General features: G+C 40.4%; 2 protein-coding genes across 23 annotated transcripts in view; one reads left to right on the top strand and one right to left on the bottom strand.

The window, feature by feature from the left end:
* The window catches only part of CLYBL (citramalyl-CoA lyase), a 290,169-nt gene that overhangs the window by 253,964 nt on the left and 10,641 nt on the right, over positions 1–25,564 (top strand). For 5 of the 14 annotated variants that reach the window (XM_024231097.2, XM_063715013.1, XM_063715010.1 and 2 more), the window contains exons 4-7: positions 2,616–2,717; positions 4,458–4,551; positions 5,846–6,013; positions 10,553–10,677. In XM_024231097.2, coding sequence (XP_024086865.1) covers positions 2,616–2,717; positions 4,458–4,551; positions 5,846–6,013; positions 10,553–10,677 — 489 coding nt within the window. Of the gene's footprint in view, positions 1–2,615; positions 2,718–4,457; positions 4,552–5,845; positions 6,014–7,191; positions 7,280–10,552; positions 10,678–20,836; positions 21,587–25,564 lie in introns of those variants that run through there. The other 9 variants (XM_024231099.3, XM_063715016.1, XM_063715017.1 and 6 more) reach the window with 3 other exon arrangements.
* Positions 1–25,564, bottom strand: part of LOC112128603 (uncharacterized) — a 127,065-nt gene that overhangs the window by 27,404 nt on the left and 74,097 nt on the right. The window contains exon 1 of one of the 9 annotated variants that reach the window (XR_008512805.2): positions 6,530–7,265. The exons of the other annotated variants lie outside the window; for them this stretch is intronic. The gene's annotated coding sequence lies outside the window, so the exon portion shown is untranslated. Of the gene's footprint in view, positions 1–6,529; positions 7,266–25,564 lie in introns of those variants that run through there. 9 annotated transcript variants of the gene reach the window in all.

The following is a 25,564-nucleotide window of genomic DNA, read 5'->3' on the forward strand; positions in this document are numbered from 1 at the left end:
TTGGACAGCTCTGTGTTGGATCCTTCTTGAAGACCCGTATTCAAGGACCAGTTATTTTTTGACTAAGCTGGAGTTCTTCTCTCTAGGGTTACCCTCAGAAGCTGGGAGATACTAGTTAAGGGTATGTTAATATCCTGGAGGGTCCTGAGCCCATTCAGATATGTCTTAAGTTGATTGAAATGGACTCTGAAGTCACTGTTCCCTTTTGGTTTCATAGTTAATGCCTATTTATCACCGTTATTACCCTTAATTTAAGATGGGGGAGGGGGAGACCCAGCCAGCCTTCCACTATGGCTTCTGTTCACTGTTTTAAATCCTTGGAAGTGAGACACATACAGAAATTTAAATAGGACTTCTAGTTAACAGAAGTCCTTTTGGCTGTTTATTTTTTCCTCTCCGTTTGTATTTATGCGAAGCATAAAACCCAGAGCCTGATGCACAACTGAAAGATGGGCTTACTTGTTTTCTTTTGTGTGAGAATCTCTTGCTCGCCTTTTGTCGCTAGTGTGGGTTCTTGTTTGACTGGCACGGCTTATTGGACTATAACAAGCGTAACCCTGCCTCCTTTGTCATGGGACAATTCTCCCACAAATCCCGAACAGTGTGCATTCTTCCAACACACTATTGGGTGTGCACTGGAATTGAAAGAATCGCTGAGCCCTGCTACTTCATCTCCTCCCCAATCTCTTTGTGATTTCTCCCCCTTCTTCTCCTCCCCCTACCCCAGTCCCCTCCACCTCACTGAAATGAACACTTTACCAGGCCGGAAACATTTAATCGTCTCCTTTTGAAAAAATTAATTGAAACTTCTCCACTAGTTACCTTTTGTGTTAGTACTTAATGCAATTTTTTAAGAAAGAGGGGGAGGAGGAGGAGGAGGGTGGGCTAGAATATTTAATTTTTAAATGCCCCTATTGGCTTAAAAACAAAAGGCATTAGGGGTGTTCTCACTAAGAACAGGGAATATATTGTAAAGCGTTGACTTGGTTTTAAAGTCCATGATTTTTGTAGTTATAACTGTCATCACAAAGAATGGGGCAAGTCACTTCACAAGTTTTCTTTTTTTAATGAGAAAAAATATCCCTACTACATTTTTAACACCAAAACCACTAATACTGTGCTACCACTTTCTAGCATAAATGAGAAATAAATTATGTTTTATTTTAATCTACATCAAATACTATACATTTTATCCCCTTAAATTGTTGCCCCCTGCTCCTTCTTGCTATTTTGGTTGAGTTATTCCTTCCCTTGAAAAGTTACTAAGGAGCTGATGATGATGCCCTTTGAAGGGGGGGCAGTGGGAGCAACTGGGAATAATTCTTCATTACTGAAAGCTGTGATTTATTTTAGCCTAATTGTAAAGTTACTGCAAATTGCTCAAAAGCTTTTTAAAGATCCCAGTGATTAGATTTTTTAGGGGGGTGGTGCACCAGCAAGGAGGGGGCAGCTAGAAGGGGAAATAACACCTCTAATCCCGCTTCTGGTAAATAGGCTGCCAGCTTTTCAAATGAGTTTCCTTTCTATTAGTCAGAATATTATGCTAAGCCTTAAGCATTAGTTTTTTTATGTTGCCATAGCAGCCTTATTCCTGCAGGGTGGTGACCTGTGATGATTACAGTACAAAGCTTATAGGGTCTTGAAACCCCCTTTGAAGATGAAAAGTCTTTGATGGTTTATATTTATGCAAATCTCTTAGATATGATTTACCCAACTGAGACTGAATGGAGAGATGATTAAAATTCCCTTTTCCTTTGATATCTATTAATGGCTGAATATTCCTTAAATTTAAAATGGATATATATGTTTTCATCTTTATTTACAAAAATATCTTTATCATACCTGTGTTTCTTGTCTATCTCCCCGCATCTTATTAGATCTAGATAGACCTAATAGATTTACAATTTAGAGTGTGTTTTTTCCCCCTTTTGAAGAGGGGGGAGGAATCTGGGCAAGAGCTTTTGTATGTTTCCAGATGATAGATTTTGGAATTTGGGCTACCCCACTGGCAGCACAGAGCTAGCTGTGAACTGGTCTCATGGAAAAAATTGGCGAGCTTTGGTCTTCAAAGAATTAAACTTCCTTTTTAAGGTCTTCCTAGGTAAGCTAAAAAATTATGAAGAAAAACCTTCTGAACAAAGGGTAATGGTGCTATAATGAATAATATGGACTCCACATAGAAGGCTGCTGAACAGTTACAATGATGTCAGTGCTGGGCACGAAACAAAAACAGAATGGCAGGTAGAGGAAGACTTCATTGTTTTAAGGGCCTACCATTTGCATTTAACGAAGCGAGGGCAAGAGGTCTTAAGTAAATGCGTTTTCAGGGAAAGCGTTTATACTCTCTCCTTCCAGTTCTAACGCCTAGGCCTCAAGTTGCTCCTTTGGGAGAAAAAAATTGTAATGCTTAGGATTTTACTATTTAGTTTGGTGGGAACTTCATTACGTTTTTCTTTGGACTTTCTTCTTATTTTTTAAAAAAATTCTTTTGTGTGGACGAAAGACGCTTGGATATTACTTCCTCAGGTCAAAGCCTTAAATACTACTTCTGTGTCTACATTTCTGTGATTGTACATTTTTTCCCCACTAATCACCTATGACACTTCTGATTTTAGTTTGCAGACAAATTTTCATTCCACTTAAAAGGCCGAAAACTTGAACAACCAATGAATTTAATCCCTTTTGTGGAAACTGCAATGGGTTTGCTCAATTTTAAGGTAAGGAAGCCATAATATGGTTAATAAGTTAGCATTTTATTTATCACCTAAAGAGAACTTTTGCTTTCAATTTTAACATCTTCTTAAAATGTGTTTCTAGAAAGATTTATAAGCAAAGGAAATGTTGAGCACCATTTGTTATCTGTAATAGTCCAAAAACCAGGTTACCAGCATCTTAGAAAACAATGAAATCAGTTAGGTAGAAGGAAAAGCTTCCCAGTCCAAAATACTTAAATGAAGCATTTATATATATTCCTAGTAACAATTTTAACTAATCACTGTGTGATTCTATGCTTTGAATTATTGCATTTATAGACTAAATGTACATGAAAATTTATTTTGTCACCCTTATGAATTAACTTTGAAATGTTCTTTCCTGTCAATTGTCTTTTCATTGGGAAATGTTCTGCCCTCTCTGTAGCAACGTTATCAGTAATGTCTAGCAGAGAAGATTATTGTTTGTAAGTTCATGCACACAAATAATTTGCAGTACATTTTTTCAGTTTGCCACATTAGAACATCGAATATCTTCTAATATACATGCGGGAATATTAGCTGAGCCAAGTGTTTTCAGCCGTTGTGTGGTTGCACTAAACTACCGGCCTTAACAAATTCAGAGCTAGCTCGTTTTTTCTCGTTTATCAGGGGGCATTTATATTATTTTCCAAAATATGCCTCTCACTCCACCTGACCTGCGAACATCAATCTAGCACCCCCTTTCAGAGTTCCTAGATTCCCTTCCCCCACCCCAGCCCCCCCAGAGGGCAGGAGAAAAGAAATCACTAAAAACAACAGAAAAAACATAGTCGAACTGTACTGGAGAGGAATGTGTGAGCGGCAACTTTGAGGCCTTGGGATGTGCGGAAGGGGTCGAGCGCAAATGTTTGGGGAGCTGCTTCAAGCCTTGTCCTGTGAGCAGCTTGTTTACACAATTAACCATAAATTCTTCCAGCCAGCCCCAGAATCCTGAGAATATAATCAAAAGCATATCCCTTAGATGCAACCAGATTCATCCAGTGATTTAATTTTAAGCACTGCTTCGCCATTTTATTCCATAATGTACTTAGAAACACTTACAATGTCTGAAATTAATCAACAGTGTCCCCACCGGTTCCTCGTTTCTTTCCCACCCACGTATATTAGCAGGTTATATCTCCACCTTTCAAGATTCACGGTTATGTCTACGACGAATGGTATTTGCCTTGACTTTCATATATAAATGTTGAAGTTGCTTTATGAACACATCTTGGATGACTTGTTGCATTTTTATTTTCCCCTCTGGAGTTGCAGGTTTTTGTACTGTCTTTAATCCTGAGACCATGTGCTTGATCCTAATGCAAATAATTCAATTAGTTTGATTTTAAAATTCCTTCCTTCTCCCCTGTGGTTTTACGAGAGTCTCTTAAAGCAAAAAACAAATTCTGGAAAGATATAAATAACTTACTTATAGCACAAGCAAAATGAGTCAACTCAAAGTTTCTCCAAAAATGAGATGAACTACAATTTGAACATTGTAACTATATTCATATAATCCATTAAACAAAGCAAATATATACAACATACTTATCTTGGATGATATTAAATACCTTTTGAAAGGGGTAAATTTGGGCTGCATTTTTAGGACTGCTTTCAGCCAAACTGTGTTAAGAGTCAGGTCGTCCTGTTACTGAAATGCACCGTGCCTCTTCCCTCTGACGCACGCGTTTCCGTGAGACTTGGTTCTGTTCTGCTCTTTTACAGGCAGTGTGTGAAGAAACCCTAAAGATCGGGCCTCAAGTAGGTCTCTTTCTAGATGCAGTCGTTTTTGGAGGAGAAGACTTTCGAGCCAGCATAGGTGTCAAAGACCTCTCTCTCTCTCTTTTTCTGTGTGTGCGTGTATATGTGTGTATATATTTTTTCTTTACCCCTCAAGAATGGACATTTACATAACAATGTATATTTGCCAACCATGACAATGGTTTTTCATGACAATGGAATGGACACTACTTCCTGATAATTTAGGGCTCCTCATAGCTTCCCTGCTTCTAGAACACTACATTATTACTGCTGTTCATTTATAAAAGACACGAGCAATAGAAAGCCTGTTGCAGCCCCAGGCATGCTCAGGAATATATGGCATCTCCTTTGCTCCTAATAAATATATTATGTGAACAGCCTCACCATTGCTTCGGTATTTTGTTTTCATATCAGTCTGTAGGCTGTCTAGATTTCTAATGCAAATTTAAGGCGATTTCACATTTGCCTTACTAAATTGTTTTCTACAGAATATGCGGTATGTGGATATTTTAAATGGATCTAAAATTTCTCTTACAATATGTTTCCGAACTCTTAGTATTAAACGTGCTGATTTTCGCTGATTCTCACCATCCCCTGTGAGCTGCCCTTGAGGGGTCTGCGTGTTTTGACTGGAGACCGTGAAGCATTTAGAAAAGCGGCCGAGGCCACAGAAACCAGCCCCAGTGACCTGAAGACAGGCACTTTCCCTAGGCAGGGAGTGGCATGCTCCAAATATAAACAGGGACACTTCCCTCCCCTCAGGGTGAAAAAACTGAATTTATTTGAATACAAGTCTTTCCAGGAGACTTGTGTATCCAACGGTTCAGCGGGCTACAGAAGGCGTATCGACGCTTTCCAGCCCTCTCAAAACAAGTGCCCTCCCGTCTCCCCAAGTTCTCCATCCAGACAGACCCTGAAGCTGAAGCATTTGGCTCAGAACTTCAGTTTGGACAGGGCAATCACAGCACACACAGTTCTGTGCTTGCTGTGAAACACGAACCATTGCCCTGCATAGCTGCTGGGCCACCTTTTGTGGTGCTGTCTTTGGACTGGCACTTTTCAAGCGATGATAAGAAGGGAAAAAAAAAATATCAGGAGTCCCTTGCGACCCTGACCCAGCCTCCGGTAGAAGTAATTCTATTGAAAGATGCCTTGTCAGTTAAACAGACACATAGGAGATTTAACTTGGCCTCCACATATCCCTGTCTTCATTTATATTTGAATAATTGTTTTGCGGAGGAGCAGTTCCCAGGGAGGTATAGACATCTGTACAAACTGAGGTTTTATAATAAATGTCTGAGTGCGGTTTCCAAAGTTAAAGCCTCCTTTTTCTGTTAACATCCCATTTTCAGGTGCAACAAGTAGTAAAGAAACCCTGGATATTCTCTACGCCCGGCAAAAGATTGTTGTCATAGCGAAAGCCTTTGGTCTGCAAGCCATAGATCTGGTGTACATCGACTTTCGAGATGGAGCTGGGCTTCTTAGACAGTCACGAGAAGGAGCTGCCATGGGCTTCACTGGTATGATTCCTGTCTTAGTGTCTAAATTAGCAAGCATTCCAGAAAAATAGAAATTTGACCCGGAAACACCTCTAATCTCATCAGATATCTCCCATACTTACTCCACTATTTGAAATATGAGCAAGCCACACAGGGGAAAACTTGCCAGACACATTGTCATGGTTTTCCTTGGCCCTGCAAGTCAACAAATCACTCATTTTATTTCCTCTTTATATTAGTTGCTTTTTTTTTTTTTTCTCTCCATCCTCTTAATCATTTTGTTGTAGTCTTGGCTGACCTGTAGGGAGGGATGAGGCTGTTAAAAAAGTGTTTTTGAGTGAACCGCCACAAGAATTTTGGTTGATGGATAGAAGAAAAATCTCCTAGAATATCCAAAATTTAATTCATTTCTGAAAAAAAATGTTGGTGATATTGTCTTTGGTTTTTGTTTTGTTTTTTACTCATAAGTAGTTTTTTGCTCTTCTGCCACTCCAAGCCCCTCCTCTCTCTCCCACCTCCCAGTAAGTGTCCGTGTACCTGGCGACACCTACGGGCATAGGCTGGCACTAGGATCAGCAGGTCCCTTGCAGTCCGGTCTGGGGCACAGGCGGGTATCTGTTGATTGGTGTGCCTGGTCACTCAGGTCCCCATGAGCCAGAGGAGCAACAGAAAATTGTGTTTTTACAACAGAGATCTATTTTTCAAAAAACCACAATAGGAGGCTACACACAAACATACACATGCAGTTGCACACACACAAACTGACCACCATGGGAAAAACATAGTGCGCTCCTTCACTCTTACCTGTTCTTCTGTTGAAAGTTCTAAGAATATTAATATCAGAAAGGCACCCGAATAATAAGGAAAAGAGACGAGCATCCTGATATTCCTGTTATAACTGTTTTTGAAATATATCTAGGTAGCAGTTACCAAAAGAAACATTTCATAAAGCAGGCTTAAACGTAAAAAAATATCTTAATGGATGATGATTTAGTCCAAATAAAATTGAATGACCTAAGAAGCTATTCTAGTGTTATATTCGAATTAAATAAAGCTCTGAGTTTGTTCTTGTGTTTTTTACACAAAGAGCTAAAATAAATATGATCCCCCCAATTTTTTAAATAAGTGTGATCCCGTATAGGGAAATATTCTTCAATTATCTGAACTATTAATAAACGAATTCTTCCTGCGTTTCATAGTGACTGAGGAAGAAAGGAGTCCTCTGCCACATCCATGCGATTGTACTTGTTCCTGCCTCTTTCCAACGACTGGTTAGGATGTGACCCAAATGGAAAAGTTGGAGAAAAACTCCATGAAATTTATCTAATAGACCCTGATGTTGTTGGCCTGCAATGTATGGCACTGGCTGCCAGGTGGCCAGATGTTGCTCTGAAATGGGAACTAATTCGATAAAAAAGAGAAAGCACTGCATCGACATTGGCCCCTCCACCATCACTCAGCAGAATCTGAGTTTCCTCTGCCTCCTCTGGGGTAAATGTTTGCCCCAGAACTTCTCCGGGAGCTGGAGAGTGTCTCCAAGATACAGGACTGAATTAACTTGGCCCCTAATTCAATCACAGAAGACAGGCTATTTCAAATCAGGTTTAAATTTCTAGACTGTGCCCAACTCAGCACGAGGAGCTTATGGACCTGGCACTATTGTTTCTTCACGACGGGGAGTATTAAATCGCTAAAAAAAGGGGGGAAGCGAGGATAATGGGAAGGCACAGAGGGCACAGTGCCCATTATATATTCAAGGGAACCAGGCCATAACTAGGGAGCCACACTTCGTAGGCAGTTTGCAATTTTTAGAGAGAAAGTCTTTGTTGCCCCAATTATATTTCTGCATACCAATAAGAGGTAATCAATCTGATAATAAAATAGATAGGAGATTATTCGTAGTCGTTTTTAAAAATAAATGTTTTTTAATGAGTATTTTAGACCCCTCAGGATCTGTTTGTCCTAGTTGTTTGGCATTTGATTGCCATACCTTGGGCCTTGCACAAGGAGAAGAAAAAGAAGGAAAGAAAAAAAAGGAAAGGAAAAGTGGGGAGGAGAGAGGGAGGGATGGAGGAAGGAAGACATGCCTTATCTGAAGCAGGTGGTTGAAAGGTTTAAAATCCAGTGAAAGTATTGTGTTATCCATAACGCTGGTAAGGAAGACTAAGTCTGTGCTATAAGGATTTCTTTTACTTTTAAAAATGATACATATTTTCAATGAGTTGTAGTTTTTAAAAGTTAGCTGTAGTTTCTTTTCTGCGGTCGTTTCCCAGAGTCACAGTCCGTGTCGATTGATTTTAAATCAATGCATTGGCTGTATAAATGGCCATTAACTTTAGGAATTTTTTTTGTAAAAAAGAAACCAAAACTAAATCTTGGAATAAAGCTTTAACAGCTGACTTAGTCATTACAGTTACTCCAGTGCTACATGCTGAGAAGAAAGATTATAAATATGAAGCACTACAGGTTTTCTTCTTTTTTGCAGTCTATTGTAGAAGACAAAAATGACACCATCATACAGTTACCTAAAAGACTTGACAGGTATTGATTTAAAGCACGATATATCAAGCGGTACTGTAAAAAGGATTTCATGGTCATAAATTTTAATGTCTTCCAATTTTGCACCCTCTCAGTAACTTGTCAATAACAACTCTTCTGTATAAAATATTTGCCTGGTTCCCACATGGCATTAAAGTCTGCTATACAGTTGTTGGAATATATAAGATGTGACAAAAGAGAACTTCACGTATAAATGCTCACACATTTCTAAAACCTAACATGTATCTTAAAATTAGCCTCACTGCCAAAATATAGGTACTGGAGGATGGAGAGCTAGTAGTGATTTCACAGTATTTTAAGTAGTTTATGTTTTGCTCCTCAAATTATAGTGCATGTACCAAGAAGTTCCCATGAAATCTGGCTTTTTACGCATTGGTGTAAATTATGTACATAAATTATGAAATTCAGGGCTAACAATTAGTAGGAAATGACTACCAGAACTGACATCCTTTATTAACAATATCCTGACAACTATTAGATTACTTAAATATAATCTCAATACCTACTACTGAAAAAAGCCCTCTTGTCATCCCTCATGTTATTCGTTCCCAGAAATTATTCCTCAGGTAATTTAAAGAATCTTTATTTATATAAGTGTTTAACATTTTATTAGTATGCTGACAGAAAGGAATGAAATAGCAATGTGAGGATGTTTTAATTATGCCATTGGAAAGAAAAGATATTATTATATTTATCCACTTAAACTCTTTTACATGAAACACTAAAAACATGTTTTTACAAGCATCATTTGTTTTTTCATTCTAATAGAATAATGACAAGTAATAGGAATTGACAGCAAGGATATAAAACATCAAGGATATAAATTATACTGTCTAAATGTTAAAATAACTATTTCAAAAGCAAAGCAAATTGATGATATACCAACAAATATATTTAGCAGAGTAAATGATCATTAAGTGTACATTCATTTTTAAAGAGCCAATTATGTTCATAACTTTATCACGTAACAATATAATCTCATCATTATTATAACATTAAATTATGTTGCATTTTATTAATGATCTGATTGGATTCCACACTTCCCTGATTGTTAAGTTATTTTTTTAACGACTGCATTATTTCACAAAATCCTGTGGCTCTTATCTTTTTATGATGTTTTCATTTAAAATCTTTCAACTATAAAAAGAATCATAAATCTTTTTGGAAGGTATTTCTACAGAGATAAGATTTCTTCTGGGATATGTAGGGTGCTATAAAGAGGAAATACCCAGTCTTGATTCTATAAACCAAAAGGGAAAATCTGGGTATATTTTTGGAGAGAGAAACTTTAAGCATCTATTTTTTAATTTTTAAGTGGAGTAATCTAGAGGCTGCAGTGTTCAAATCTGCCTTCTATTTTACCATACTGAATAAAATATTTTCATTCAAATGCAATTTTCTATTGGGGGTTAGAAATGACACATAAACTATGTTCATCTAAAAGAAAAAATATTAAATATACTACTATAAAACTGTATTTCATAGTTAATATAGTTGTAATGACTGCATCTGTAAGCTTTATGAAAACCAGCAGACCATTTCTAAGAGAAATCATGGAAAGAGGTATAATTCTACAAAGCAAGCAAAAGACACCTTATAAAATTTGAGAGAATTCTCATTTAATTTTTTTCTACTTCAACTCAAAATAATCCCTCTAATTTGCTGACATTATCCTTTAAAGTCCCAGCCAAAGCAGTTATTCAACAAGCTGCCTAGTCAGCCCACCTGTAACTAAAAATAAGAGATTATCTGCCCTAAGGTGGCATTTCTATAGGATCGGAAACACAATTACTTCCATTGTTGTAGTTGTGCTTCTGTGGTATTCTGGAAAAGCCTGTCTGATTGCAGGTTTTGTTTTGTTTTGTTTTCTCAATAAAAAGTTTTAAATTAGTTATTTAACATACAGTCTATGAGGACTTCAGGAACCTCACGTGATAGAAACATTTTGTTTGAACATCTGTTCGTTGTTTCGCGGTTCCGATGTTACTAATATTCTTGTAGGTAAGCAGGTGATTCACCCTAACCAAATTGCCGTGGTCCAGGAGCAGTTTTCTCCTTCCCCTGAAAAAATTAAGTGGGCTGAAGAACTGATTGCTGCCTTTAAAGAACATCAACAATTAGGAAAGGTAAATGTTTTGTTAATGCCTTGGGCAAAAGTAGTATTGAAAATATTGTCGGGAAGAATGAAACAAATATGTTGTGTGAATGGTTTAAGAAAACTCATTATATCTGGGGAGGGGGGAAAGGGAGGGAACAACATTCACCAGTGAGAAAATTGCTTGAGGTAGATTTGCCCTGCCCATGTTCCTAAATACTTCACTAACTGGCTCTCAAGTCTCTCATTTTATTCTTTTCATAAAATATATTGGCAGCCTTAGAGAAAATAGAAGTCTGTTTAGTTTTTCTCTACAGACTCCTATGCAGCATTCATATGAAAATAATCCTAGATCAAAGTGAGAACAAGTTGTAATGAAATAAACACAGTTTGACTAAATGGTTCTTGTGGAGGAAAGAAATAAATTTCAAGTTATTTTAATTTGGGGGGAAAAAAGTACAGAAATCTCCTCCGGTTTAGTCATCTAAGAGTGGGAGGTTGTATATGTGTTTGTACCAATTTCTGGACCTGAGATTTGGATGTAATGGAAAGCAAATTAACACTGGAGTACGGTTGTTCCTAATTTAGTGCATCATTGAGCCTCGCGTTTCCTGCTCTGTGGGTTTCTGCTATGTAAATATTGCAGTGGTAATGCACAATCTGTCTCCACTTTGTGCCAGTAACACTTAAATTAGGTGTCGCCTGAAGGAAGATTTTATGCTAGTTGCAGCATTGTCAGTTAATTATCTTAAAGGTTATTTGCAATAATACCGTTTGCCTCTTTTTAAGAGGATAGGAGGGAAAGTTATATTTATAAATCTATCCTAGGGGTGATCTCTAAACTCAGCCTGTGATGTCCAGAAGGAGTAAAGTTTTGATACCTATAATGCAAAATTACTTAGGAGAAAGAATATTGAAAATTTATTACAGTTCTGAATATTAAACATTCCCCCCTGCAAAAAAAAAAAAAAAAGAAAGAAAAAAAAAAACTGGTTTTTAGTGGTGAACCTGAACCTGTGACATCCATGTGAGACATGTCCCTTGCACTTTTCACTGGCGGCATGGACACTTGAAAATCCCAGGACTTGCCAAAGTGTGCAACAATATTAAATGGATCATTCCCTAAGGATGTCCACGTTCAACCCATGCACACATGGGCACACTCACCAGCAGGCTCATCTTTGTACGAACTCACACTTAATATCCAAAGGCAGAATGTATTACGTTGGAAATACCCAATTTGGACTTATACCAATTTCATGATAAATAGCATCCTTCCATTTCCCATCAACAGTGGCCATCAGAAAAGTAATGCATTTCATAGAAACAATATTTTAAATTGACCTTGTGTTTAATGTCCATTTTTGTGTCTTAACCCCAAATCAAGATTCCCATGAATAAATCTATTCACCTAGAACGAAGAGCCATGGACTCTCATTCACACATCCATCCACCCCCTTCCCTCGAATACCTGCCCATGTACACCCACACTGAATGCTCTATACCTCTGCTACAAGCCTTGTGCCAGCTGAGGACAGGCATGTCATAAACACCTCCTGGTGAAATAGGAAACTGAGGCAGCATGTGGACCATTGAAATCAGAGAGCAGAGTTCCAGTCTGGGCCAGCACTGTGTCTATGACCCATCCTAGCTAGGTTTCACATTGGGTAGCATCAAAGGAGGGCAGTTGGCATTGTAAGCAGATAGGGGTGTGGGAGAGTTTACCCTGAATTTCAGTAGCCAACAAACAGAAGTCAAACCAGAAACACTTGCTTTGCTCAGCATTTAAGTTTTTGAATGAGGAAAATGGCCCTTTTCCATTGTATCTTGAAAAGCATTGTTCCCTGGGAAAATGCTCCCAAAGTTACCACACCTTTTGATGATGGCAACTTAAATGTTCAATTCTGGACTTTTTTTTTTTTTTTTTTAAATAAGAAATGCCCTCTCGTTGGGGCATAAGCTCTCACAACAGTGTGGCAGGATGGCTTTTCTTAACACAGAACCATAGAAATTTGAGCAGAGGGGAGACTGACTATTAGGTAATTTCTTCCCTGCCCCATTTGTGGAGGTTTGTTTCCTACAGCAAATTCTCCTGGTGTTTTGTCCAGCAAGGTTGAAATGATTCAAATAATGGGGCTTCCAGTAGGGACATACGGTTATTTTATCCAGTTAGCATGTTTCTTTCACTTTGCCTATAAACTGGCCAGTCACAGAAATTGGATCTGCAGGTAGGTGACTCTGGATCTTGAGGGGATCTTGGGGTTTAAATAATGTGGGTTCTGTTTGTAAAGATTTTGTGTAAATAGGTTGCACAGTTATATAAAGTATTGCTTCCAACAAACATCTAGTCTGTTTTATGTCAAATGTGAATCACTGATGAACACGTGAACCCTCAGATATTTTGTCCGAAGCACAGATGACTCTTTCAAAGATAGGAAACTGATGGTTTGTGTCCTAGTGTGACAGTCACAAATTTCCAAAAGACCTTTTTCCTCCCTCTGATGAAAATTTCATTCAAGTAATGCTTTTAAGTAGAAATGACCCAAGGAAGGAAAAATTATGTATCTTTGCTTTTCTCCACTTCTTCCTGCTCTCATCTTAAATTATATCCTGCCCAAACATAAAGGTACAGCTGAAGTTCACAGTTAGTGCTGAGCCATTTGTGTTTTCTATAGTAATAATCATTACTATTATTCAAACATAAAAGCTCTACCCTTTCTTCCTGTCCTCTCCAAATGGCAAAATTCATGGGACTACTTAGACCATGAGCAGATAAATTATTGGAGTTCAGACTTTGGTATCACAGAATTTTGGGGATGTTTATTTTAATTAAAAGTTCTAAGGAAATAAAGTTTGGTGTCCTTGGTATAATGTTGGTTGACAATCACTTTACATTAAAACAAATAACAATCAGCTCATATCATCTGTCCCTGTTTGGCAGGCAGTGATTCTTGTGGCTGCTTTGTTTCAGGAAACTGAAAGATATTTTCAGGCTAAAAAATTTTGCTTGGCACAGTAGTCCAGTAATCAGAGTTAGAGCTAGAGACTGACACTGGGGACTCTAGGTTATCTTATCTTATTAAAATCTGTTGGAAAAAGTTTAAACGTTCCAAATAATCTCTGCTCCTATGTTAATTCCCAGAAACTAAAATGTTTTTAATTTAGCCGACATCAGCTGTAAGGTTTCCATCCACAATATTAATCAAACTGACTTTCTTCCATCCTTCCAGAAAAATGTACTTTGGGATACAACCTGCATACCATTAATTACTTTAGTTTCAAATAATTTGGTAAAATGCTTTAGCCAGGATAAATCATTTCCACATGATTTGTTTTAAATTTATAAAGGATTTTCTTAAAAGTTACTTCCATTTTTATCTTTTTTTTATAATAATGGTGATTCCATTAATATTTGAAAATTCTTCATTCAAAACTGAATTTAATATGCTTATTAAAGTAATAGGATTTCAATAGTTCTTTTTTATCAATAAAGAATTTTATATACTATAAAAATTGGATACTTGAAAACATCTCAAGCAAATAATCATCTAATATTAATTGATATCAATAGAAATAATTTTATATAAACAAATACATATAGCATACATGTTTATACAACACATAAACATTCAAGTATGTATGATAACATGTATTTCCTCAAATCTATATTATGAACTCAGTGCTAAAGTTTTTATCTTTCCATATTCATCACTCTTAGGCAAAAATGACAGCTAAAGGAAACAGTCAGTTGCTTTTTTAAAACAGTCACTAATCACAGGAAATCTTAATATAGGAGTTTACTATTTCTTTCCAAATGGAGACTCTAACACAAAAATGTGAAGGAATAGCACAATGTATTATGTGTGTCAAATTTTTAAAGATACTTTGCTAGAATATTCATATTTTGCAGTATCTGGCTACAAATATGGCTTTGCTTCATTTTCAGTTTTCCAGACAGTCTCTTTGATTCATATCATCGCTGTACATGCTTTGTTTGGTTTTGGAAGGATTTTGTTTAGCTTTTTCAATATTTCCCCTTCGTTATAACTTCACAAGTTGGCTAAAGACCGAGGAAGGGGAAGTGTTCATCTTTGAATTCTAGGTTCAATTAACAATTACAAATGTCAGAAACAAGATCACTGCCTGGCCTAACAACTGTAAGCACCACACAACCAACATTCTCATTTCACTCAGGAGAGAAAAACAGTGCAAGCTGATAAGTTCACGTTAGTAACACATCTTCTGCTGGAATAGAAACTGGAAAGTTATCTCTTAATAAAGAAGAAGGAAAGTAAGAGTTTTTTTCCTTATGTAAGTCTCTTCATCTAGAAACTTTACAAACAGTAATAAATCCCTCCTCCCAAAATATTGAAAGCACATCATTTTCACAGGCTTCTGATTGCCGCTCGCACACCTTTCATTTCTGTTTCCAAATGCAGGGCTTTACAAAAGAAATATTGCTTGGTCCAGATGGCCTTCTAGAAGCCTCCCTGAGAGAACTCAGGAGAAGTTCCTCTAGCCAAAAATATTGTTTCCGCTTATTCAAGTGCCAGAAATCCCACTGCCACTCTTTCACGCAGATCAAATAAACCATCTAAAGATGTGGTTGTTGCCTTTGTCAACTGAAAGGGTTGATTCCACTATTAGATGACAGTGTATCCTCCCACACCCATCCAGCCCACCACCCACAGCCTTCCCTCTGGATTTATGAGCAGGAACACGAAAATCAGAGCTGAGAGGTTTGTAGTGAAAATGAAAGATAAAGGGACATAACTCTGTTTTAGAGATTCTTAGTAATTGCACTTTTCCCTTTATTTCCCTGTTCATTTAACATTTTCAGAAAGATCGGCCATAATTTTGACTTTTAAAAGTCCAGTTCTTAGAAAATCTGAGTCTGCCAGTGATGACTTTAAGATTGGATAGATTAACACAAAATTGCGAAATTTTAAACATTTAAAGCAAAGTAATGAATTGCTACAAAGTATTGAAATCATATCGTATCCTATTTCACTTTTTTTTTTTTTTTTTTTTTTTAAGTGGCAAATGGCTGGTTTGATATTAGAAGATAAGAGTGTTTTTAATAGGCCGGGTGCGGTGGTTCACGCCTGTAATCCCGGCACTTTGAGAGGTCGAGGTGGGCAGATCATAAGGTCAGGAGTTTGAGACCAGCCTTGCCAACATAGTGAAACCCCGTCTCTACCAAAAATACAAAAAATCAGCTGGGTGTGGTAGCGGGTGCCTGTAATCCCAGCTACCTGAGAGGCTGAGGCAGGAGAATCACTTGAACCCGGGAGGCAAAGGTTGCAGTGAGCCAAGATTGCACCACTGCAATCCAGCCTGGGTAACAGAACAAGACCCCGTCTCAAAAAAAAAAAAAAAAAAAAAAAGAGTGTTTTTAATGTAGATTAAATCGGACAATGTTTTAAATTGTTTGCTTTGTCCTTAATTTATAACACACTCTTAAGGATACTTTAATCAAAATATTCTTTATCCAGGTTCATATTTTTCAGGGTTTTATTTGCTCAGTTTTGATTTTAAATATGTCATTATTTTAGCTGGATGAAATCTCAGAAATCTTTTAGTCAGATGCCTTCAGTTTATGACTTAATGCACGGAAACCCAGCAAGGCTTCAGAAGCTGCCCAGTGTCACTCACGGCCAAGGTGGAGAGAGGGCTGCGAGCAGAATTCAGGGCTTAGTTTGTAAGTAAAGCTATGGAATATCATAAATGTGGCTTCAATTGAATGACAGTGAATACCCACACTCATGACCAAAACGAGATAGAGCCTTAAACGCACTCAGTCACAATCAGAGTCTGGATTTGGGTAGTTCCAATGTATGTCTCTTCTGGAGGATAAGCAGAAACCAATGAGGAAAGAGAGAAACCAGGGTCTCCACCTGCTGTTCCCCACACGCCTCCCTGCTCAGTGCTGCCCTGCCCTCGTCCCCCAGCCCTGCCCCAGGAAGGCTTCTAGGCTCTGTTCACTGCAAACCCCACTTCACGTCATTAGTTATCAGTGGTTCAGTCTCCCAACATAGATTGGAAACTCCCAGAGCAAGCCTGGGAAGCCTTTGGCAGAGAGTCCATATCTACTCCAAAGCCCAGTGTCATCTCAAGGACATCAAAGGACAGGTCCCCAGAGTCACACTCTCAGTTACACCTGTGACAACACACACCCCATGACGTTCAGTGCCTGTGGCAGCAAGATCCAAGTGATGGCCAGGAGAGGATCATTTTGTTCCTTGGACACCTTTCCCTCTCTTTCCTCTTCCTGTATTTCTCCCTCTAAGGATGGATGGGTCTGTGTGTGTATCTTTCTGTTCCACCCTCGTTTTCCTTCCCCTGAATTCTCCATTTCCTCTTTTTCTTTACATCTTTTTCTTTCTCACTACATCATCTCCACACCCCACGCCATCCTTCGCCTGCTCTCCTGTAGCTAATTACAATAGAGACTTTCAGAGCATTCTTTTATTTATTTATTTTTTGGTTGTATTAATTAAAGAATTTTGTAATTCTTTTTTTTTTTTTTTTTTTTTTTTTTTTGAGACAGTGTCTCGCTCTGTCAGCCAGGCTGGAGTGCAATGGCGTGATCTCAGCTGCCTGCAACCTCCGCCTCCCGGGTTCAAGTGATTCTCCTGCCTCAGCCTCCTGAGTAGCTAGGATTACAGGCGCACAACATGTCTGGCTAATTTTTGTATTTTTAGTAGAGACAGCGTTTCACCATTTTGGTCAGGCTGGTCTCAAACTCCTGACCTCATGATCTGCCCACCTCTGCCTCCCAAAGTGCTGGGATTACAGGCATAAGCCACCCCGCCCAGCCCAGAATTTTGTAGTTCTTTTTATATTGAATTTTATTAAAAATATAAAGCAACCATTTCTATAATTCTCTTTTTTTTTCCCACTTTAGGTCAGTGGGCCTCAAAAAAAAAAGTGAGGCAATTTCTTACCACTACCCTAGGGAATAAAGAATTCTCTCCACCGTAGCACGCACCTCCCTGCAGCATCTTGGGCAGAAATAGGTACACGAAACACATTTAGCAAACACTATTTAGCTAACTGGTTTCCAAATTCCTGACAATGCTAAAAAAAATTTGTTAGATGTACTTTTAACAGTATATATGACATACTTCTGCTGCCTTCTAGAAAAATTGAAAGAAGATGTTTCCATCAATTATTTCATCAGTTGTTATTCATCAATTGTACTTTGAAAAAATGTACCAGTATTTTAGTAAATCTTTCAGTCTCTTCTAGTTAATGTTAACTCATTAAATCTGTTTTCCAAAGAAAGAATAAGCCTGCCATGTATGAAACAGAGGAAGTTTAGCATTATTGGTCTTAGCTACAAACTGCTATAAATGACATTCATTGTTTGCTTTTCTCATAGGCAATAGTAGCTTAAATTTGATGTCAAACATTTTTAAATAAAGACATTTAAACATTTGGCCTGTTACACATTTGTCTTGGTTTTAAAAATAATTTTTTAAAATCTTTAAACAAGATTTCTGGTTTCAAAAAGAAATCTGAGATAGAGGTGATAGTAGCAGAACTCTACATAATTACTAAAAAATCAACGAATTATACACGTACAATGGGTGAATTTTATAGTATGCAAATCATACCTCAATAAAGCCACTTTAAAAATTGAGAAAAGTAAGCACAAAACCTAATTTGATGGCAAATGTGTTAACTTCCTTAGATTTTGATACGCTTATAAATCCAGTTGTCTTCACCTCAATACATAGCTTTCTACATAGCATACTTGGCTTTATTTTTCCAGATTTCCTTGTGAAAAGATATCGAAAACAAAGACTTGCCTACTCTTGCCTGATTATTCTGCCTGAATATTTTTAAAGAGAAATCTTGCCATCTACATGTTTAGACCCCGAGGAAAGTTTTAAAAATAGAAGGCTACCTTGGTCTCTCTGATCAGTGTTTAAAGTAAGCATGGCTCTGGTCCGTGGAGACCCAGACCTGGGCAAGTAGATGATTCGGGATGGTCACATGTGCAGATAACTGGCACACACATGCACCTCAGCTCTCCTCCCTGCTGTTCAGCCGCCTCGACCTTTCCTGCCCTGCTCCTGCCAAATCCATCTTCCAAGCCTTCTACTGCGTCTCCTTCCCTATTGCACCCCCGACTTCCTGGAACTCTTGGTAAAGTCCTGAATTAGTCTTACCAAGAACAACCCACATCTATTTTCTAGCCCCATCTTTCATTTAGCTAAAGCTAAATAATTTCATCCTTCCTTTGTAAAAAGCAAAATGTTAACGCTGTCCATTCATTTTACATCCACTCAATTTCCACATGCCAAGAAATGTCCTCCCTTTTGAACAAATGTTTCTAGCCATCATCTTTGCTACACCTCTTCCTTTTCTGGTCCATCATCTGCTGAAAGAACTGTGTCCTGCACTTCAGTACCTCCTCCTCAGTGTAAGCCAAGCTCTGGACTTCAGATCATCTGCATTTGATTAGCGTCTGTCCTCTGCTGATATTCTAGGTTTTTTAATTTTTCTAAATTTATTTGTTTTCCTCCTGAGGCTCTACCAAATATACAGCATCCCTGAGTCTAGTTTCTTAAGGAGACAACTAAATCTATGATTTATAAGAGTTTAGAGGGGACAGGAAGCTTCAGGCATGAGCCTGTTTCTATTCATTGTATTTTCAAAAACACTGATGTCTCTCAAACTCTTGCAGGTCTTAAAACTAGTCTGAAATCATAAAACCCACTTAGAATTCAAACAGTCTGCTTCTCACTGGGCCATTCTGTGATAAGTGGAATTAAATAATCTCTGGCCAGCAATAACAGTAGCAATACCAGTAGCAATACCAGTAGCAATACCAGTAGCAATGGTGGTAGCAATACCAGTAGCAATACCAGTAGCAATGGTGGTAGCAATACCAGTAGCAATACCAGTAGCAATACCGGTAGCAATACCAGTAGCAATACCGGTAGCAGTGGTGGTAGCAATACCAGTAGCAATACCGGTAGCAATACCAGTAGCAATACCGGTAGCAGTGGTGGTAGCAGTACCAGTAGCAATACCGGTAGCAATACCAGTAGCAATACCGGTAGCAGTGGTGGTATCAGTACTGGTAGCAATACCGGTAGCAGTGGTGGTAACAGTACCAGTAGCAATACCGGTAGCAATACCGGTAGCAATGGTGGTAGCAATACCGGCAGCAATGGTGGTAGCAATACCGGCGGCGATGGTGGTAGCAATACCGGCGGCGATGGTGGTGGCGGTACCGGCGGCGATGGTGGTGGCGGTGCCGGCGGCGATGGGGGTGGCGGTGCTGGCGGCGATGGGGGTGGCGGTGCCGGCAGCGATGGGGGTGGCGGTGCCGGCGGCGATGGGGGTGGTGGTGGTACCGGCGGCGATGGGGGTGGCGGTGCCGGCGGCGATGGGGGTGATGGTGGTGCCGGCGGCGATGGGGGTGGCGGTACCCATGTGGGCAGTGGTCACGGCAGTGCTGATAATAACCAGAGGAGAGGTCATCACCCTCCTAACAGTAGTGGTGGCCATCATGACAGTGGTGTGGCCACAGTAGTGACAGTGCTGGTAGCATAACTGCTCCCATGTATTGTGAGAGCCTGTTAGGTGACAGGCCATTGCATAGATATATATATATATATATATACACACACATTTTTTTTTTTTGAGATGGAGTCTTGCTCTGTTGCCCAGGCTCGAATACGATGGTGGGATCTCGGCTCACCACAACCTCTGCCTCCTAGTTTCAAGCAATTCTCATGCTTCGGCCTCCCGAGTAGCTGGGATTACAGGCGCATGCCACTCTGCCCGGCTAATTGTATTTTTGGTAGAGACAGGGTTTCACCATGTTGGCCAGGCTGGTCTCGAACTGCTGACCTCAAGTGATCCGCCCATTTCGGCCTCCCAGAGTGTTGGGATTACAGGCATGAGCCACTGCATCTGGTCCTTGCATATATTTTATGTAATCCTCACAGCAGCCCTACAGGGGCGATATTATCCCCATTTTCCAGATGAAGAAATTAAGACTGGGAAAGGTAGCTTTATTCATTGTGGATCACACAGCTAGGAAAAGGCATTCCTGGATTCAAAGTCAGGTGTAATGGAGCCCAAAGTCCACATCCCTAACCTCTGCATGAAGCTGCTTCTAAGGGAAACCCCCAGAAAAGCCAGATCCCCTTCATTCCCCTTCATTGCAGCCACAGGCTACTGAGAGCCACTGCAGGCTGTGCCCATCCTGGAAAGTGTCCTGTTTCTGCGTGGAGATGATCCCCTGTGCCTGCTCAGACCATCGCTGACCTGGCAGGTGGAGCTGCCCTACGAACACAAGAGGCCTCCCTTCCGTGCCCCTCATGGCCCTGCCCTCTGAGTGACAGCCAGAGAGCTACAGGGGAAGGGACAGGAGGGATAAAGAGGAGCTTCTTCAGCCTTCTGCACCTTTCAGAGCTTGGAAAATGAATCCACTAACTGCCCAGGGTGCAGAACCCTCCCAACCTCCTGCACGACCCCCAAACTCAGCACCCTCTCTGAACCTGTGCCTTCCGGGGCCTTCCCCAGCTGCTCAGCATGCTGCTCCCGTCTGACTTTTCACTGTGCTTCCCAGTCAGGTGCAAAATGAACACCACCCCGTCCCACCCCAAACCCGATATTCCCACTGTTACATTCTTATGAATTATTTAAAGGGCTTCTCCATCAAAGGCCATGGAGTGTCTTCTGTCTGAATTCCATGATAGGTAACCATAGATTAGCACAATGTGAATTGGTGTCCGTGTTGAATGACTTCAGTTGAACTTTCAGAAATTTCATGTAGAGATACATTAGCATCCGTAAATTATCTGGCAATAGGAACGAATGGCTGCTGAATTTCAATTCAAAATATTATTAAAATACCGATCAAATTATCACTACAATTTAAAGTGCTAAAAAGATTAAAAACACGTTCTATACTTTCTAAGTCTTCAGTCGTATTCTTTTACTATTTTCCTGATGGTTGGTTATTTATTTAATTACTGAGACAGGGTCTCACTCTGTTGCTGGAGTGCAGTGGCATGATCATGGTTCACTTTAGCCTCGACCTCCTAGGCTCAAGTGATCCTTCCACCTCAGCCTCCTGAGTAGCTGGGACCACAGGTGCGTGTCACCACACCCAGCTAATTTTTTTTTTTTTTTTTTGAAAGACAGGGTCTCACTATGTTGCCCAAGCTGGTCTCGAACTCCTGGGCTTAGGCGATCCTCCCGTCTTGGCCTCCCAAAGTGATTACAAGCGTGAGCCACTGTGCCCAGCCTTCATTACAATTTTTAAAGATGTTTATCCATAAAACAAAGGGTTACTGATATTCAGATGTTATACAAGGACCAAATATCACTTCCTTCAATCCTCCTAACAAATGCTTTAGGTGTTTTTAAGACTTAAAATGTCACTCATATATTGTATTATTGAATTCTAGTATTTCTGGTATTGTAATAAATTATAGTAAGAACTTTCAAATGGAAGCCCAGGATGAAAAATGTTATATTCTACTCTTTCCCAAATTCTCTTGTTAAAATTGCAATTTCACGTATTTGCTTATCTGCACATTATCTATATGTATTTTTAGCCTCACCTTATGTAATAATATTCTGAAATAGTTTAGATATACTATTTTTATAAATTACATGTAATTTAAAATACATAGTATATACAAAATAAATACGTAGCTGTATTAGAACTTTCTCTATAATTATCCCAAATACCAGTTATCAGCCATACTTTGGGTTACAATGATGAATAAGAAGAATTTGAGGTTTGGGGTGAAAAGCCTTAGATTCTAGTCTTGTCCTCTTAAGTTCCTTTATAAGATTAACTAGTACTGAACCCCATTGTTTGCACCTGTAAAACTAAATAATCATGCCTTCTGTACTATAGGTGAGAAAATGTCTTTGAAAATATTGTAGGCCAGGCACGGTGGCTCACAGCTATAATCCCAGCACTTTGGGAGGCCGCAGCAGGTGAATCACTTGAGGTCAGGAGATCAAGACCAACCTGGACAACAGGGCGAAACCCCATCTCTACTAAAAATACAAAAAGTTAGCCAGGCTTGGTGGGGCATGCCTGTAGTCCCAGCTAGTCAGCTAGTGGGGAGGCTGAGGTGGGAGGACCACCTGAGCCCAGGAAGTCAAGGCTGCAATGAGCTGTGATTGTGCCACTGCACTCCAGCCTGGGAGACGGGAGTAAGACCCTGTCTCAAAAAAAAAAAAAAAAAAAAAAAAAAGAATATTTTGTAATAGTATAAGGTACTATCAAATGAAACCTCTTTTTTGGGTAATGGGTCTTCCTAATAGCATTACCCTCCTCCAATTTTCAGTTTGGAAACTAATATTCCAGGGCTTACTGAGGATATAGTTAACTAGAGTAGAGGTTATAGTTGCCAAGACAATCTTCCTATTTCCTCCTCAAGGAAACTGACATCCTTTCCACCAGATCTACCCCTCCCCTGGCGCCCAGAAAGCTGTGCCAGACAATCCGTCCATGCTGTCCCACTCGGAAGTAGGCCTGGGCCAGGCCAGGCCAGGCCAGCCCAGCCCAGCTCTTAGCTTCCCCATCGTTGGATCCTTGGACCACCTCCGGACAGAGGAAAAACACCCAGAGTGAAGGAAAGGAAACAGGTGGTTCAACTTCTTCTGCTTAGGGTCTAGGAAGGAGCAAATATGGGCCCATCAGTGCATGTAGCAAGAACAGGAACCCCACCGGGTTTCAGTCCAGCTTCGTCTAATAGAGACTGTCTTTATGTGCTTTATCATAAGAAAAGTCAAGCAGCTAATAAATAGCAGAACCGACCGGGCGCAGTGGCTCACCCCTGTAATCTTAGCACTTTGGGAGGCTGAGGCGGGTGGATCATGAGGTCAGGAGTTCAAGACCAGCCTGGCCAACATGGTGAAACCCCGTCTCTACTAAAAATACAAAAATTAGCTGGGTATGTTGGTGGGCACCTGAAATCCCAGCTACTCAGGAGGCTGAGGCAGGAGAATCGTTTGAACCAGGGAGGTGGAGGTTGCAATGAGCCGAGATCACGCCATTGCACTCCAGCCTGGGCAACAGGGCTAGACTCCATCTCAAAAAAAAAAAAAAAAAAAAATAGCACCAATATTTTAAAATGTCATCTCTCTTCCAGATTGCTTTAATTTAGGCTGGAGTAGGCTGTGTGTCCTCAGGCTCTAGGAGACAGCTTTTGAGCCATAGACAGAGCCACAGAAAGATCCAGTGTCTCCTACCACACCCCTTAGTTTTGTGTGTCTGTTATGTCACTGGTGACCAGAGACACAAGGCTCCTGCAGAGCAAAGAAAGCCGACTCCATGCACACTTCTCTGTGTCCCCTTCCAGTCTCCGTGCCCCTCTCCTGACTCTCCTGGCATCCCTGACCTTCTAAAGCTGACTTTTAAATACCTGTTCCTTGAAGCCCTTCCCTGGCCAAACCAGCGCCATTGTGATAGCTCCTTCTCTCTGCAGCTCCTTGGCCCTGAAGCACCACAAACATCATAAACTCACTTGCCCTTTAACTATTAAGTCATTTGCATGAGTTAACTTGAGCCTAGGCCAACATGAAAATTTTTTTTGTGAAAACGTCTCACTCTGTCACCCAGGCTGGAGTGCAGTGGTGTGATCACAGCTCACTGCAGCCTTGACCAGGCTCAAGCGATCTTCCCCACTCAGCCCAAGAGTGCTGGGATTACACTACCACACTGGCCCCAACATTACCAGTTTTGAGGTCAGCCATGGTGTCCTACCAGAGGCTCAGCAAGTGTTGGCCAACTGACCAGTGAATATTACCAGACCAGGGGCACAGAAAGACATGTGCAGATAAAGGAGAGGAGAAGGGTGAGCTCAGAGCTGGAAAGCTTTGTGGAGACCTGGGGTGATTCTGTCTTCTGCTGTCACTGTCCCCTCGATCACCCAGCTCGCGCCCCAGAGAGAGCCATCATGTGCCCTGGTCTGTCTTCCTTCCCTGCTCCTGACCCTTTCCCCTGCTTAGCTGCTCCTCACCCTTCACATGTCAGTTTAAACATCACGTCCCACAGGATGCCCCACCTAATCAGGTTAGCTCCCCTATCTATTACTCTTCAACTCCCCTGTGCCTTGCTTTTGGAGCAAACGTTCTTGTTCATAAGTAATAGTCGTTTTTATCATTGTCTATTTGATGTCCTTCCCCCCATTAGACTGGAAGCCCTGTGAGGTCAGGAACCACATCTGCCTTGTTCCCTGCTGTCGTAAGTCCCTGGGCCTGTGGCACCCCAGGTACGCAGTAGACTCCCCATCCATGTCAATGCAGGGAGCTGATAGGCACAGGTGTGGGCCAGGGCATCCTGCACAGCTTGATGGGGTGGGAGGCGGAGCCCCATATCCCTGAGACCAGCTGGGATGAAGCCTCCCTGCACATTCCAGGTGACTTAAAGATTCAGCAGGTATGTGTGATGGCAAAGCTTTGCCCAGACAACTACAGTCCCTTCCCTAAGGTCCCAAATTGAAGAAAACGAATGACCCAAATCACCAACTATCAAACTTGTGTCCCTCTATTCAGGCAGGTCGGCATTGCTGCTCTTGGCTTTGCATTCAGCCTTTTCCATCATCACCAGGTCAGCGGTCACAGAGCATCTCCCGTGTACCTGGCAGGTACTGGGTGCTGGGTGCCGGGTCCTGGGAGTCAAAGGTATGTGAGGCCTGGCGCCTCCCCACAGGGGCCTCACAGTGTTGTGAAAGACAGCAATGTAAACAAATACTCTCACTAGATGGGAACACAGGCTATACCAGGAGCTGTACAGGGAAAGGGTGGAGAGGGATTTGCTCTACCAAGGAGGCCTCAAAACACTTCACGGAGGTGACACCTTGACATCTGGAAGCATCAGGAGGAGTTTGCCACACAGGGAAAGGGCCTTCAGAGAGAGAACAGGG

Source organism: Pongo abelii, chromosome 14, assembly GCF_028885655.2.
Source record: "Pongo abelii isolate AG06213 chromosome 14, NHGRI_mPonAbe1-v2.0_pri, whole genome shotgun sequence".
In the NCBI taxonomy this organism is placed as follows: Eukaryota; Metazoa; Chordata; class Mammalia; order Primates; family Hominidae; genus Pongo; species Pongo abelii.